Genomic DNA, 14125 nt, shown 5'->3' on the forward strand with positions numbered 1-14125 from the left:
TAGGCTACTATTACACTTGCGTTCGGTGCGGATCCGTCTGGTATCTGCACAGACGGATCTGCACCTATAATGCAGACGCTTAGATCCGTTCAGAACGGATCAGTTTGCATTACCATGAACAAATTTTTTTTTTAAAAAGTGTTTTCTTTTTTTGTTCATGATAGTGCAAACGGATCCGTTTTGACTTTACATTGAAAGTCAATGGGGGACGGATCCATTTGAAAATTGAGCCATATTGTGTCAACGTCAAACGGATCAGTCCCCATTGACTTGCATTGTAAGTCTGGACGGATCCGTTTGCCTCCGCACGGCCAGGCGGACACCCGAACGCTGCAAGCAGCGTTTGGGTGTCCGCCTCCTGAGCGGAGTGGAGGCCAAACTCTGCCAGACTGAGGCATTCTGAGCGGATCCGCATCCACTCAGAATGCATTAGGGCTGGACGGATCCATTCGGGGCCGCTTGCGAGAGCCTTCAAACGGAACTCACAAGCGGAGCCCCGAACGCAAGTGTGAAAGTAGCCTTAAATGTGTAAATGTATTTAAAAAAAATGCATCTCTCTCAATAGTTATATAGCTACTGAATGAGACAGAAGGGATGCCTTTAACATATATATCTCCTTGAGAAGCCAATTTGACCCTAAAGGGTTAATTCAACCTGTAATCTAAACTCTGTCCTGTCACTTCTCTTATCTCTCTGCTCTGCTATCTGACTGAGATAAACCTTTCCGGGAGATATTGTTTCACATGCGGGTGTCAGGGAGCCGCTATTTAGCGGGAGACTCCCTGAACCTCAGGGAGAGTTGAGATCCCTGCAAAGGAGAGGGGTGCTAGTATTCCTGCTCAAACTTGGCTATACTGAGTTGTTCAGACGGTATTATGTGAGTGAAGTTCAGTATAGCCGAGCTGGGGCCGGAACACAGCATTATAAATCATTACAATGCCATGAGTTTCTGTCACAAGGGCAGTGTTCATTCAGAGCGTATTTAACAGACTGAATATGCTTGTGTAAAATTGTCCTAAGAGACTCACATCAATGCTTTTATAGATTTGCATACAAAGACCTTCTGGTTGAACACACCAAGTGCTGTAAGAGTACATACCATTACAGTTTAAAGGTATTTGTCACCCTTTAGATATTGATGGCCTATCCTCCCGATACAGCATCAATATTGGACCAAATGAATTAGAGGTGAGCTCTGGTATGCTAGCATGGAGATGGGAGTCCCAGGCTATGAGCTGTGCGCTGCGATTGGCCAGCGCTGCAGCAAGGGACACGCCTAATACAAAAACTCCACCCAGTACAACAGAGGGAGCTGCAGACACCGGAGCCTATACCGGGCGAACGGAGCGGCAACCAGACATACTAGTAAGTGCAGGGGGACCCCTGGGCGCCGCTCTGCCCACAGATATAGTTAGTTTTTTGTTTTTAAACTAGTGAAAGGTCCTCTTTAACTGTGACCAGCACAGTAGTCTTCCCCTAGGGTGGCCAGAGGTCCGGTTTTAGGCCGGACAGTCCAGCTTTCAGACTCCCTGTCCTCCATCTGGCGTAGGGCCTGGATGAACACAAAAATTTCCTTTTGAACAGCTCATTCTCAGACAGCAGCACTGTGCTGTCTGAGCGTGAGCTGCACGGAGAAAGTCAGCCTCCCTCCCACTCCTGCAGCTGACAGAAGTTGATTTTTATCTTCATTTTTTCAATCCCAGTCGGCTGTGGAGTCGGAGTAAACGTGGCCTAACTGGTTTGGGGGCGTGGCATAGCGGGAACGGGGGTTTTAAGTCCGCCTTTTGAGGGTGGCCTGAATAGCCAGCCTTCCTTCCCCCTTAACTGTGACCTCCACAGCACTCCACTCCCTTAACAGTGTCATCCACAGCGCCCTGCCCCTTTAAAGCTGACTTTTTTTTTTTTCTCTTGCAATTCTCCTCACATTTTTACTATGAATTTCCATTGTATTCTACAGGTGTTTCTGGAGTTATTTTTCTATTCAGTAAATTTTTGGCCATGCAGAGAAGCACCAAAACGCTATATGGGGTGTGTGTTTTAAAAGAAATTGTTGCAAAACTCCAAAAACACAAACAAATATTAGCACTGGTTGCAGTGTTTTAATTTTCACCACAGACTTATAACACCTGAAAAAAAATATTCTTGGTCAGAAACCCCCAAAAACAAACACACATGAAAATACCAGAAAAAAGTGTATTAACAATGTGATTTTTTTTTTCTCCTAAAAACCCTTGCCCTTTTTTTTTCTCCTAAAAACCCTTGCAGAGATTTATGAAATAGTCCAAAAGAAAAACTGTTGTTTGTTGACCAATCACAATACAGCTTTCATTTTGTATTATGCCCTTGAAGAATGAAAGTTACACTGTGATTAATTGGTTTGTGTAGTACAGACCTAAAATTATTGCATTAATCAAAAAGCCCATACGTAAACAATGACAAATGCCACTATATAAAAATAAAATCTCAGGACACAGAAATGTACAACTTTATAAGAAGTGTGCCTTCAGTTATCACAGTTTAAAAGAGAGTATACTATCAAAAATAGATTAAAAAAATAAATCACATACAGTGAACTATTAATCATAAAAAGGCAAGAGTCTCTTCGCAAGCACCTTCTGTTGCAGAGGGGCAAATCTCAGCAGTTAACTTCCACAGGCAAAAAAGGGGAGGTTGAAAATGAGGAAAAGACAATCCCATCTCAATGGCACATCTTCAGAGTCATTTCTTTCTGTGAAAGATACACGTTAAAGGGACATTAAACCCACAAAACGTAATATAATACATAATCTCCTTATGTGTGTTTGTTATCTGTTCGTTTCTTAAGGACAATTGCAGACCATCCTCGATGATAAAAATCCCTGTGTGCGTCTGTGCCAATTAGTGAAGTGCGCATTCGCGATGCACCGGCCAATCAACACACGGCGCTCTGCACACACCGCCCACACCTGCTCGCCGGCCCGCTGCTGTGGCAAGGTTCGCCGTGCCTCCTCCGACCTCTGCAGCCGACTCACACCCCAGGATCTGGGCCCAGCAACCGCCGTCTGCCACAGCGTATCCTTCATTCACAGGACACCCTTACACACCTGCGCACCGGGCAGAGAGTGGCGCCATACCTGCTGAAGCATCGCATCCTGGATTTCATAGAACGTTCAAAGAGCCTGGGAGGACAAAGCTGGGAGCACTGGGGACTCTGATTCTGGATCCCGGGTATATGTCAGCACAGGGGGCATATGTTAGTCCCCGCAGCGGCCGCATCCTCCTCGCTCCTATTTCGCCCTAACTCCACCCACCAAAGTCAGGAAATGGCCGCACAGTAGCAAGTGAGGGAAGCTATCACAGGCAGGGAGCATTACACACGTATTACACTCCAACTCCCATCACTGTATACATATTACACTTCAACCTCCATCATATTACATTCCAGTCCCCATCATTGTACACATATTACGCTCCAACCCCCATCATTACACTACAGCCCTCATTGGAGTGTAATGATGAGGGTTGGAGTGTAATGTGTGTATAATGATGGGGGTTGGCGTATAATATGTGTATAATGATGGGGATCCCGGCGTATGAGGCGGCTGGAGACAGAGGAGGAGGCACGGTGGAGCTGGGCACAGCAGCGGGCCGCGCGTGGAGCGCCGATAGGTCCACGTGCCGTGCATGCCCAGTCTTACAAACGGCACTCACACAGCACTCACACAGGGCTTTTATGTAGGATGATGGGGGATGAAGTGTAATCCAACGTAATAAAATCCCTGTGTGATATGTATACAATGATGGGGGGTTGGAGTGTAATACGTGTGTAATGGTCCCTGCTGTGATAGGATCCCTCACTTGCTACTCTGCAGCTATTTCTTGACTTTGGCGGGCTGGTTTAGGGTGAAATAGGAGCGAGGAGGATGCAGCCGCTGCAGGAACTAAGGCTACTCCGTTTTGACTTAGCCCTTTTTTTTAAAATAATGAACGGATACAAGCATTTGCATTATCTGTGAGGATCCATCTGTGCAGATACAAGATGGATCCGCACCGAGCGCAGGTGTGAAAGTAGCCTAGCATGTGCCCCCTGTGCTGACAGATACCCGGGGTCCAACAGGTTGGTGAAGCAGAAGCTGCACTGCGCAACACTGCTGAGCGCAGGGCACAGTGGAATGAGTTTGGATGAGACGGGTTTCCCCCGTCCCCCTGGTATTGCCCACATCACACTGTACCTTCCTGTATAGCGCTTTGATGTGGGTGTTGACTGAGTTTAGCTGGTGAGCGGGTGATTCCTGGTATCACACTGATGTGCAAGTGAATTCCAAGGGGTGGGGGCAGAGAACAAGACTGAGTAAATCTGGGAGGACTGAGCTACTAGAGGAGAATCAAGCAATTCTTCTCCGGCTTCCTATTCAGTAAACTGCCTGTTGGAAAAACAATGACTGTAATGGGATGGTCTGGAGCTGAACGGTCCTTGCTGCATCAGGTGGTTAGTCTCAACTGCCCATGCAGTGAGATGCATTATAACTTTACATCAGAGGTATATGTTATCAGTTCTGTCGAGCTAGGCTAGATTCACACTAGCGTTAGCGAGATCCGGCAGGCTGTTCCCTGTGCGCCGCGGTTTTAGAGTGGACAATTCTTGGCATATTTGCCATGTTGCGGCGGATCTCTGCCGGTCCCCATTATAGTTAAAAGGAACAGACCACAAATGCGTCTTTTCCAGCAATGCTGCATCCAGACAGACCAAGAAGGCTGTTCCCTGCCAGATCTCACTAACGCTAATGTGAAACTAGCCCTATACCTGTGATGGGAGGCTAGCCCCTTACATGTAAGGCCGAATGCACGCGGCCCGGCATACCACGGACATTTCTCGGCCGCGGAACACGGCCGTGTGCATTCGGCCTAAATCTGCTAACAAAGTGGCTTTTGGGTGTGTGCTGTCATTTTCTCTTGGTTCCTTAAATTAACCCCTTCTACCCCGGTCCAGTTTTCACCCTCCTGCCCAGGACATTTTTGGCAAATCTGACGTGTCACTTTATGTGGTAATAACTTTGGAGTACTTTTACTTATCCAAGCCATTCTGAGATTGTTTTCTCATGACACATTGTACTTCATTACAGTCATAAATTTGAGTCAATATATTTCACGTTAATGAAAAAATACCAGATTTACCCAAAATTTTGAAAAATACCTCATAAAATATTTATTATTTAACATTCCCCATATGTCTACTTTATGTTGGCATCATTTCGTAAATGTAATTTTATTTTTTCAGGACGTTCGAAGGCCTAAAATTTTAGAAGCAATCAAAATTTTTTACATTTCAAAAGCTCACTTTAAATGACCAGTTCAGGTCTGAGGTCACTTTGTGGGGCCTACATAGTAGAAACTGATGTAAGGGCACAGAAGGAAAGGAGCGCCGTATGATTTTTGAAGGCAGATTTTGCTGAACTGGTTTTTAGACACCATGTCCCATTTAAAGCCCCCCTGATGCACCCCTACAGTAGAAACTCCAAAAAAGTGACCCCATTTTGAAAACTTCGGAATAAGGTGACAGTTTTGTTGGTACTATTTTGGTGTACATATGATTTATTTATTTTTTTCGCTCTATATTACATTTTTTGTGAGGCAAGGTAACCAAAAATGTCTGTTTTGGCACCGTTTTTATTTTTTGTTTTTTACGACATTCATCTGATCATGTGCTATTTTTATACAGCAGATTGTTATGGACGCGATGATATCAAATATGTCTACTTTGTTTCAGTTTTTCATAATAAAGCATTTTACAGAAAAAAAATTGTCTCCATTTTCTGAACAGCATTTTTTATATTTTTCTACCAATCGTCTTGTGCAGGGGCTTGTTTTTTTGCAGGAAGAGTTGACATTTTTATTGGTACCATTTTTAGATACATAGGATTTTTTGATCATTCATTGTTACATTACTTTATAGGACAAGGTGACCAAAAAACTGGTTGTTTTGGCACAGTTTTTATTTACTTATTTTTGCAGCTGAGAGGTTAGGTCATGTTAGGTCTTCACCTGAGAGGTTAGATCATGTGATATTTTTTCAGAGCTGGTCATTACAGACGTGGCAATACCTAATATAAATATATATATATATATATATATATATATATATATATATATATATATATATATATATATATATATATATATATATATACACATACCGTATTTTTCGCCGTATAAGACGCACTTTTTTGCCCCCAAAAGTGGGGGGGGGAAATAGCAGTGCGTCTTATACGGCGAATGTAGCCGATTTTGCTTAGTTTTCAATGATACACCCGCCGCGATGCCATGCGGCGGGTGTATCAGCTGTGAGGGAGGAGGGGCTGGGGGCGGCATCTGCATTTATAATGACAGCGGGGCCCGTGCAGTGACTATTCTACTACACGGGCCCCGCTTACTGTATAATCATATCCCTAATAGTTAATTGTTGTGTGCACTGCATGTGCACTGCATGTAAAAGCATAATGAGCGATAATGATGAGCGCTGTCTATTACTTACAATTAGAAGCGCTCGCCGTTCGGAGCAGAGAGGAGGCAGGCCGGGAGGCCGGGCGCTGGCAGTGTGAGTCATACGTCAGGTGCCTGCGCCGCCTGCTTCATTCACGGTACATGTTTTATTATTATTATTTTTTACGTTTTACTCAATAAAAGCATTTTTTAAAACTTATGTTTTAGTGTCTCCATAGTCTGAGAGTCATAGCTTTTTTATTTTTTGGACGATTGTCTGATGTAGAGTCTCATTTTTTGCGGGATGGGGTGACAGTTAGATTTCTCCTGTTTTGGGGGGGCATACACCTTATCGATCACTTGGTGTTGCAATTTTTGTGATTTAAGGTGACTAAAAATAGCTTTTTTTGGCACTTAAAAAAAAAATATGTATGGTGTTCACCTGAGGGGTTAGGTCATGTGATATTTTTATAGAGCTGGTTGTTACGAATGCGGTGATACCCAATAGGTCTCTTATTTCACTTTAACCCAATAATACCATTTCTGAAACAAAAACAAAAAAAAGATGTTTTAGGGTCTCCATATTCTGAGAGCTATAGTATATTTTTATTTTTTGGGCGATTGTCTTATGTAAGGTCTCATTTTTTTACAGGATAAGGTGACGGTTTTATTGGTACCATTTTGTGAGGGCATACGCATTTTTAACCACTTCAGCCCCGCTAGGTGAAACCCCCTTCATGACCAGAGCACTTTTTACACTTCGGCACTACACTCCTTTCACCGTTTATCGCTCGGTCATGCAACTTACCACCCAAATGAATTTTACCTTCTTTTCTTCTCACTAATGGAGCTTTCATTTGGTGGTATTTTATTGCTGCTGACATTTTTACTTTTTTTTGTTATTAATCAAAATGTAACGATTTTTTTGCAAAAAAATGACATTTTTCACTTTCAGCTGTAAAATTTTGCAAAAAAAACGACATCCATATATAAATTTTTCGCCAAATTTATTGTTCTACATGTCTTTGATAAAAAAAAATGTTTGGGCAAAAAAAAAATGGTTTGGGTAAAAGTTAGAGCATTTACAAACTATGGTACAAAAATGTGAATTTCCGCTTTTTGAAACAGCTCTGACTTTCTGAGCACCTGTCATGATTCCTGAGGTTCTACAATGCCCAAACAGTAGAAAACCCCCACAAATGACCCAATTTCGGAAAGTAGACACGCTAAGGTATTCGCTGATGGGCATAGTGAGTTCATAGAACTTTTTATTTTTTGTCACAAGTTAGCGGAAAATGATGATGATTTTATTTTTTTTATTTTTTCTTACAAAGTCTCATATTCCACTAACTTGCGACAAAAAATAAAAAATTCTAGGAACTCACCATGCCCCTCACAGAATACCTTGGGGTGTCTTCTTTCCAAAATGGGGTCACTTGTGGGGTAGTTATACTGCCCTGGCAATTTAGGGGCCCAAATGTGTGAGAAGAACTTTGCAATCAAAATGTGTAAAAAATGACCGGTGAAATCCAAAAGGTGCACTTTGGAATATGTGCCCCTTTGCCCACCTTGGCAGCAAAAAAGTGTGACACATCTGGTATCGCCGTACTCAGGAAGAGTTGGGGAATGTGTTTTGGGGTGTCATTTTACATATACCCATGCTGGGTGAGAAAAATATCTTGGTCAAATGCCAACTTTGTATAAAAAAATGGGAAAAGTTGTCTTTTGCCAAGATATTTCTCTCACCCAGCATGGGTATATGTAAAATGAAACCCCAAAACACATTCCCCAACTTCTCCTGAGTACGGCGATACCAGATGTGTCACACTTTTTTGCTGCCAAGGTGGGCAAAGGGGCACATATTCCAAAGTGCACCTTTCAGATTTTGCAGGCCATTTTTTTACACATTTTGATTGCAAGGTACTTCTCACACATTTGGGCCCCTAAATTGCCAGGGCAGTATAACTACCCCACAAGTGACCCCATTTTGGAAAGAAGACACCCCAAGGTATTCCGTGAGGGGCATGGCGAGTTCCTAGAATTTTTTATTTTTTGTCACAAGTTAGTGGAATATGAGACTTTGTAAGGAAAAAAGAGAAAAAAAAAATCATCATTTTCCACTAACTTGTGACAAAAAATAAAAAAATTCTAGGAACTCGCCGTGCCCCTCACGGAATACCTTGGGGTGTCTTCTTTCCAAAATGGGGTCACTTGTGGCGTAGTTATACTGCCCTGGCAATTTAGGGGCCCAAATGTGTAAGAAGTACCTTGCAATCAAAATGTGTAAAAAATGGCCTGCGAAATCCGAAAGGTGCCCCTTTGCCCACCTTGGCTGCAAAAAAGTGTCACACATGTGGTATCGCCGTACTCAGGAGAAGTTGGGGAATGTGTTTTGGGGGGTCATTTTACATATACCCATGCTGGGTGAGAGAAATATCTTGGCAAAAGACAACTTTTCCCATTTTTTTATACAAAGTTGGCATTTGACCAAGATATTTTTCTCACCCAGCATGGGTATATGTAAAATGACACCCCAAAACACATTCCCCAACTTCTCCTGAGTACGGCGATACCACATGTGTGACACTTTTTTGCAGCCTAGATGCGCAAAGCGGCCCAAATTCCTTTTAGGAGGGCATTTTTAGACATTTGGATCCCAGACTTCTTCTCACACTTTCGGGCCCCTAAAAAGCCAGGGCAGTATAAATACCCCACATGTGACCCCACTTTGGAAAGAAGACACCCCAAGGTATTCAATGAGGGGCATGGCGAGTTCCTAGAATTTTTATTTTTTTTGCATAAGTTAGCGGATATTGATTTTATTTGTTTTTTTCTCACAAAGTCTCACTTTCCGCTAACTTAGGACAAAAATTTCAATCTTTCATGGACTCAATATGCCCCTCACGGAATACCTTGGGGTGTCTTCTTTCCGAAATGGGGTCACATGTGGGGTATTTATACTGCCCTGGCTTTTTAGGGGCCCTAAAGCGTGAGAAGAAGTCTGGAATATAAATGTCTAAAAATGTTTACGCATTTGGATTCCGTGAGGGGTATGGTGCGTCCATGTGAGATTTTATTTTTTGACACAAGTTAGTAGAATATGAGACTTTGTAAGAAAAAACAAAAACAAACAAAAAATTTCCGCTAACTTGTGCCAAAAAAAATGTCTGAATGGAGCCTTACCAGGGGGGTGATCAATGACAGGGGGGTGATCACCCATATAGACTCCCTGATCACCCCCCTGTCACTGATCACCCCCCCTGTAAGGCTCCATTCAGACATCCGCATGATTTTTTACGGATCCATGGATACATGGATCGGATCCACAAAACGCATGCGGACGTCTGAATGGAGCCTTACAGGGGGGTTATCAATGACAGGGGGTGATCACCCCCCTGTCAATGATCACCCCTCCTGTAAGGCTCCATTCAGACATCCGCATGATTTTTTACGGATCCATGGATACATGGATCGGATCCACAAAACGCATGCGGACGTCTGAATGGAGCCTTACAGGGGGGTTATCAATGACAGGGGGTGATCACCCCCCTGTCAATGATTACCCCTCCTGTAAGGCTCCATTCAGACATCCGCATGATTTTTTACGGATCCATGGATACATGGATCGGATCCACAAAACACATGCGGACGTCTGAATGGAGCCTTACAGGGGGGTTATCAATGACAGGGGGGTGATCAGGGAGTGTATATGGGTGATCACCCGCCTGTCATTGATCACCCCCTGTAAGGCTCCATTCAGACGTCCGCATGTGTTTTGCGGATCCGATCCATGGATCCATGGATCCGTAAAAATCATGCGGACGTCTGAATGGAGCCTTACAGGGGGGTGATCAATGACAGGGGGTGATCAGGGAGTGTATATGGGTGATCACCCGCCTGTCATTGATCACCCCCCTGTAAGGCCCCATTCAGACGTCCGTATGCTTTTTGCGGATCCGATCCATGTATCCGTGGATCCGTAAAAATCATACGGACGTCTGAACGGAGCCTGACAGGGCGGTGATCAATGACAGGGGGGTGATTTTATATGGGGTGATCATGGGTGATCAGGGGTTTATAAGGGGTTAATAAGTGACGGGGGGGGGGGGTGTAGTGTAGTGTGGTGTTTGGTGCTACTGTACTGACCTACCTGAGTCCTCTGGTGGTCGATCCTAACAAAAGGGACCACCAGAGGACCAGGTAGGAGGTATATTAGACGCTGTTATGAAAACAGCGTCTAATATACCTGTTAGGGGTTAAAAAATTCGGATCTCCAGCCTGCCAGCGAGCGATCGCCGCTGGCAGGCTGGAGATCCACTCGCTTACCTTCCGTTCCTGTGTGCGCGCGCGTTCACAGGAAATCTCGGCTCTCGCGGGAGGACGCGTATATGCGTCCACCCAGAAGAGCAGGACCGCCGGCAGGACGCAATCCTGCGTACGGCGGTCCTGAGGTAGTTAATTGCTTTTACAGTGTTTATCGAACAGGGTGGATCAAGTGATATATTTATAGAGCCGGTCGTTACGGCCACGGCGATACCTAATATGTGTGTGTGTGTGTGGGGGGGGGTTCTATGATGTTTTGTAAAATCAGGGGAAATGGCCTTTTTTTTTTCTTTTTTTACTTGAAACTTTTTTTTTTAAAGCTTCATTTCTGTCCCACTCTTGGATTTCAACTTTTGGGGGGTCTGATCCCCTCTGCAATGCATTACAAAACATCTGTAATGCATTACCTGTTAGTGTACACTGAATAATACACTAACAGGTTGCCTAGGAGACCCAGCCAGGGGCTGGATCTCCTCGGCCGGCATAGAAGGCAGGTCCCAATGCCTTGCAAGAGGATACAAGAGGGGACGGCTATCAGGTACTGCTGGGCGCCTGCCGTGATAGGGCACGCACCACAACGGTGCCCGCCCGATCAACATGACATAATAGTATGTCAAAATGCGGCAAGTCACCTGCTGCCATGACGTACTATTACGTCATGCATTGGGAAGGGGTTACATTTCTGGTGTATATCACATGATGCTACACTATGACTGAGAAGGAGCTGAGTTTTTAAGTGGCTCATAGACTATTTATTTATTTATCCCGGATACATCTTTATTCTGTTCAAATAAATTAGATTTTATTGGATGAAAACTGGACTTGTCTTCTGTTTGTACTATTGCCCCACAGAAGCAAACATGGAGTCCAAACACCTCGACATTTGGCACACTGGCTAATACACTGTAGGTAATACCAGGTGAAAAGGAACTTTCTATATGTTTTGGCTGTTTAAATACTTACCAGTGGTTCAAGTTCCTTGGTGTCTATCAGATTAAATTCTGTTACAAAGTAGTAAAAATGCTTGTAGCAGGTATTTACATGAGCCTCTGCTCCCATCTGTATTATTTTGTCAAAATGATGAATGTAAACATGGACGAATACCCGAAAGAGCCTGGATAATATTTTTTTCACAACTTGCAAAAAATTCTTTGGGAAAGGTGTACCTAAAAAAAATAAAAAATAAAAATGTAAATTAAAATGACATGCAAAACCTTTAAAATTCTCCAAATTCTTCTCTCAAATCTAAAATTGGTCTGAGAACTGAACTGTTTTTCTGGCTCCCTATGGGATATACAGTACAAAACTTTGGTTGGAGAGAGAAAAATAATACAAATCATATGAAAATCAATCATACCAATCATTTTTTTTATTTTTTTTTATGTATAGCACCATATAGCATTTTTACCATTTACGAACTAGAGCTTTATCTAGACAATTACATTTATTTTATCCACAGTTAAGGGAAATATGGCATAAGTATCTGCGAGGGTTGTGTGTTGCTCCTGGGGTATATGAAGGACTGGAAGAGGTGTAATTATACACAGGATATTCAGGTTGTATGGGAAACAAGTGCAACTTGCTAGGAATAGAATAGAAGGGATGGAAAACGGAGATCTACATAAATCTCCATTTCCCAAGAGGCTAAAATCCCCTCTTCAATGGCGAGCTAGGCCCAAATGTTTTAGTTGATCTCTGTTAGGATATACTGTTGAAATTGCTGTTATACTGTGAATTTAGGTTTTTAGACCTGGGAGATTCGGACAGGTAACACAGTTTCATCGAGTCCTAGTGTTCAATTGATTACAGAGAACCTATTTAAGTGACGTTCCTAGGTTACTGACTGTTTCTTTTGTTTCCCATTATAACCTGTGAGGTGCTTGTTTTTGTTTTGTATTTTTTTTTGTTTTTTTCTTTCATTTTTTTCCCCAGTCTTTCAGTAGAATCTGCTGGTTGGTAAAAGAGGCTTTCAGGAATAACACACAGATCGCAGGGATAACCATGAGTGACAAAGCAGGACATGGGACTTTTGAAAAGTTAAGTAGATACAGTACGTTTAACCCTGTATTGCCTAGATCAAATGAATCGGTGCAAATGTTATGGGAATGGTAGATCAAGCTGATTCCTATGACAAATTGCACATTGCTAAGCGTGGTGTGCTCAAACAAACGTCCAAGCGTCTTCCCATGCTTGCTAAGCTGATGTGCATATTTAATGATGCCATTAGCAAGCTGGAGAAGGTGGAATCATTTGAAAAGACAAAGCCCCCTGTAAATTTGCATTGTAATTGTTGTGCAGAAGCGGTTAAACAGGTTTCTAGTCTAGAAACACAACACAAAGATAAAGTACAGTCAGATCAGCCTGCTGCAGTCTCAGTTAGCTGAGAAAGAAAAATACTATGCAGATGTTGATAAAGTTTTTATACAGCTGTATATGGAGATAACGGGCTATAAGGAAAAAGCAGCCTCTACAGAGGTGATAACGGCTGACCCGAGGACCGAGTTAACTAAGAGGGATGAGACAATTAGCAACATGCTCTTCTGCAACATGCTTTGCTTTTTCCCCATAACTGAGCTCTCACATCACAAAGATTTGCACTCAAAGCAAATTTGTGTTTTGAGGGCAAACAGGGGGACAGATGAGAGCGAGACCGCTCCTTTGGCTGCCTCCAATCAGACTGATTCAACTCCAATAGCTGTACAAAGTGCTGCTGGTGACATCATTTGCGGATTAGGAGGTGGCATGGGACATTTACAGACCACTTCCAACTCAGACGTGTCACAGCAATGCAGCAGAATTGCATTCTTTCCATAACATGGAGAGGATGCAATTTCTGCTAAAGATATGTAAACTGATTCCTACATATGATCCAGACGCAGATCCTTTCACTTACTGTGATATTTTTGAGGCACATTGCCAGAAATTTTCTGTCCCTCCAGAACATCGCATGGAACTGTTCAAGTTATGGTTGCCTACACATCTTTTTCAAAGATATGAGGTCATAGAAAAAAATGCCTCCAGGAATGGCCTATTTCATGATGAGGAAGACAGGCTTTCTATCCTCATGAAATTGGTAACAGGGCATACGGACGTCAGCCCAGAGGTCCTAAGTAACTTCAGGCCTACCATCCATGATGATCCCTTGTCGCTTTGTGGAAGGTTTGAAGCTATGTATAGGATCATGGTGTGGGAGCCCCACAAGGCATGATACGCATGTTTGTGGAGAAGTTTCCATATCTTGATACCACAATTCGTTTAACTGCAGCTAAGGAGACATCACTGATTGAAGCAGCAATGGTAATAGAGCAAGTCAGGCAGGATTTGCTAAAGAGTCACAAATCTA

At 43.1% G+C, this 14125-nt stretch overlaps 1 protein-coding gene across 1 annotated transcript in view; it reads right to left on the minus strand.

Annotated features, from left to right (window-relative positions):
* Positions 1–2079: 2079 nt before the first annotated feature.
* Positions 2080–14125, minus strand: part of LOC122946289 (MOB kinase activator 3A) — an 83987-nt gene continuing 71941 nt past the window's right edge. Inside the window, exons 3-4 of the mRNA XM_044305804.1 lie at positions 11746–11948; positions 2080–2728 (exon numbers count right to left, since the gene is read on the minus strand). Of these exons, the coding sequence (XP_044161739.1) occupies positions 2699–2728; positions 11746–11948 (233 nt within the window). The 3' untranslated portion in view covers positions 2080–2698. The remainder of the gene's footprint in view (positions 2729–11745; positions 11949–14125) is intronic.

Source organism: Bufo gargarizans, chromosome 1, assembly GCF_014858855.1.
Source record: "Bufo gargarizans isolate SCDJY-AF-19 chromosome 1, ASM1485885v1, whole genome shotgun sequence".
Taxonomy (NCBI): Eukaryota; Metazoa; Chordata; class Amphibia; order Anura; family Bufonidae; genus Bufo; species Bufo gargarizans.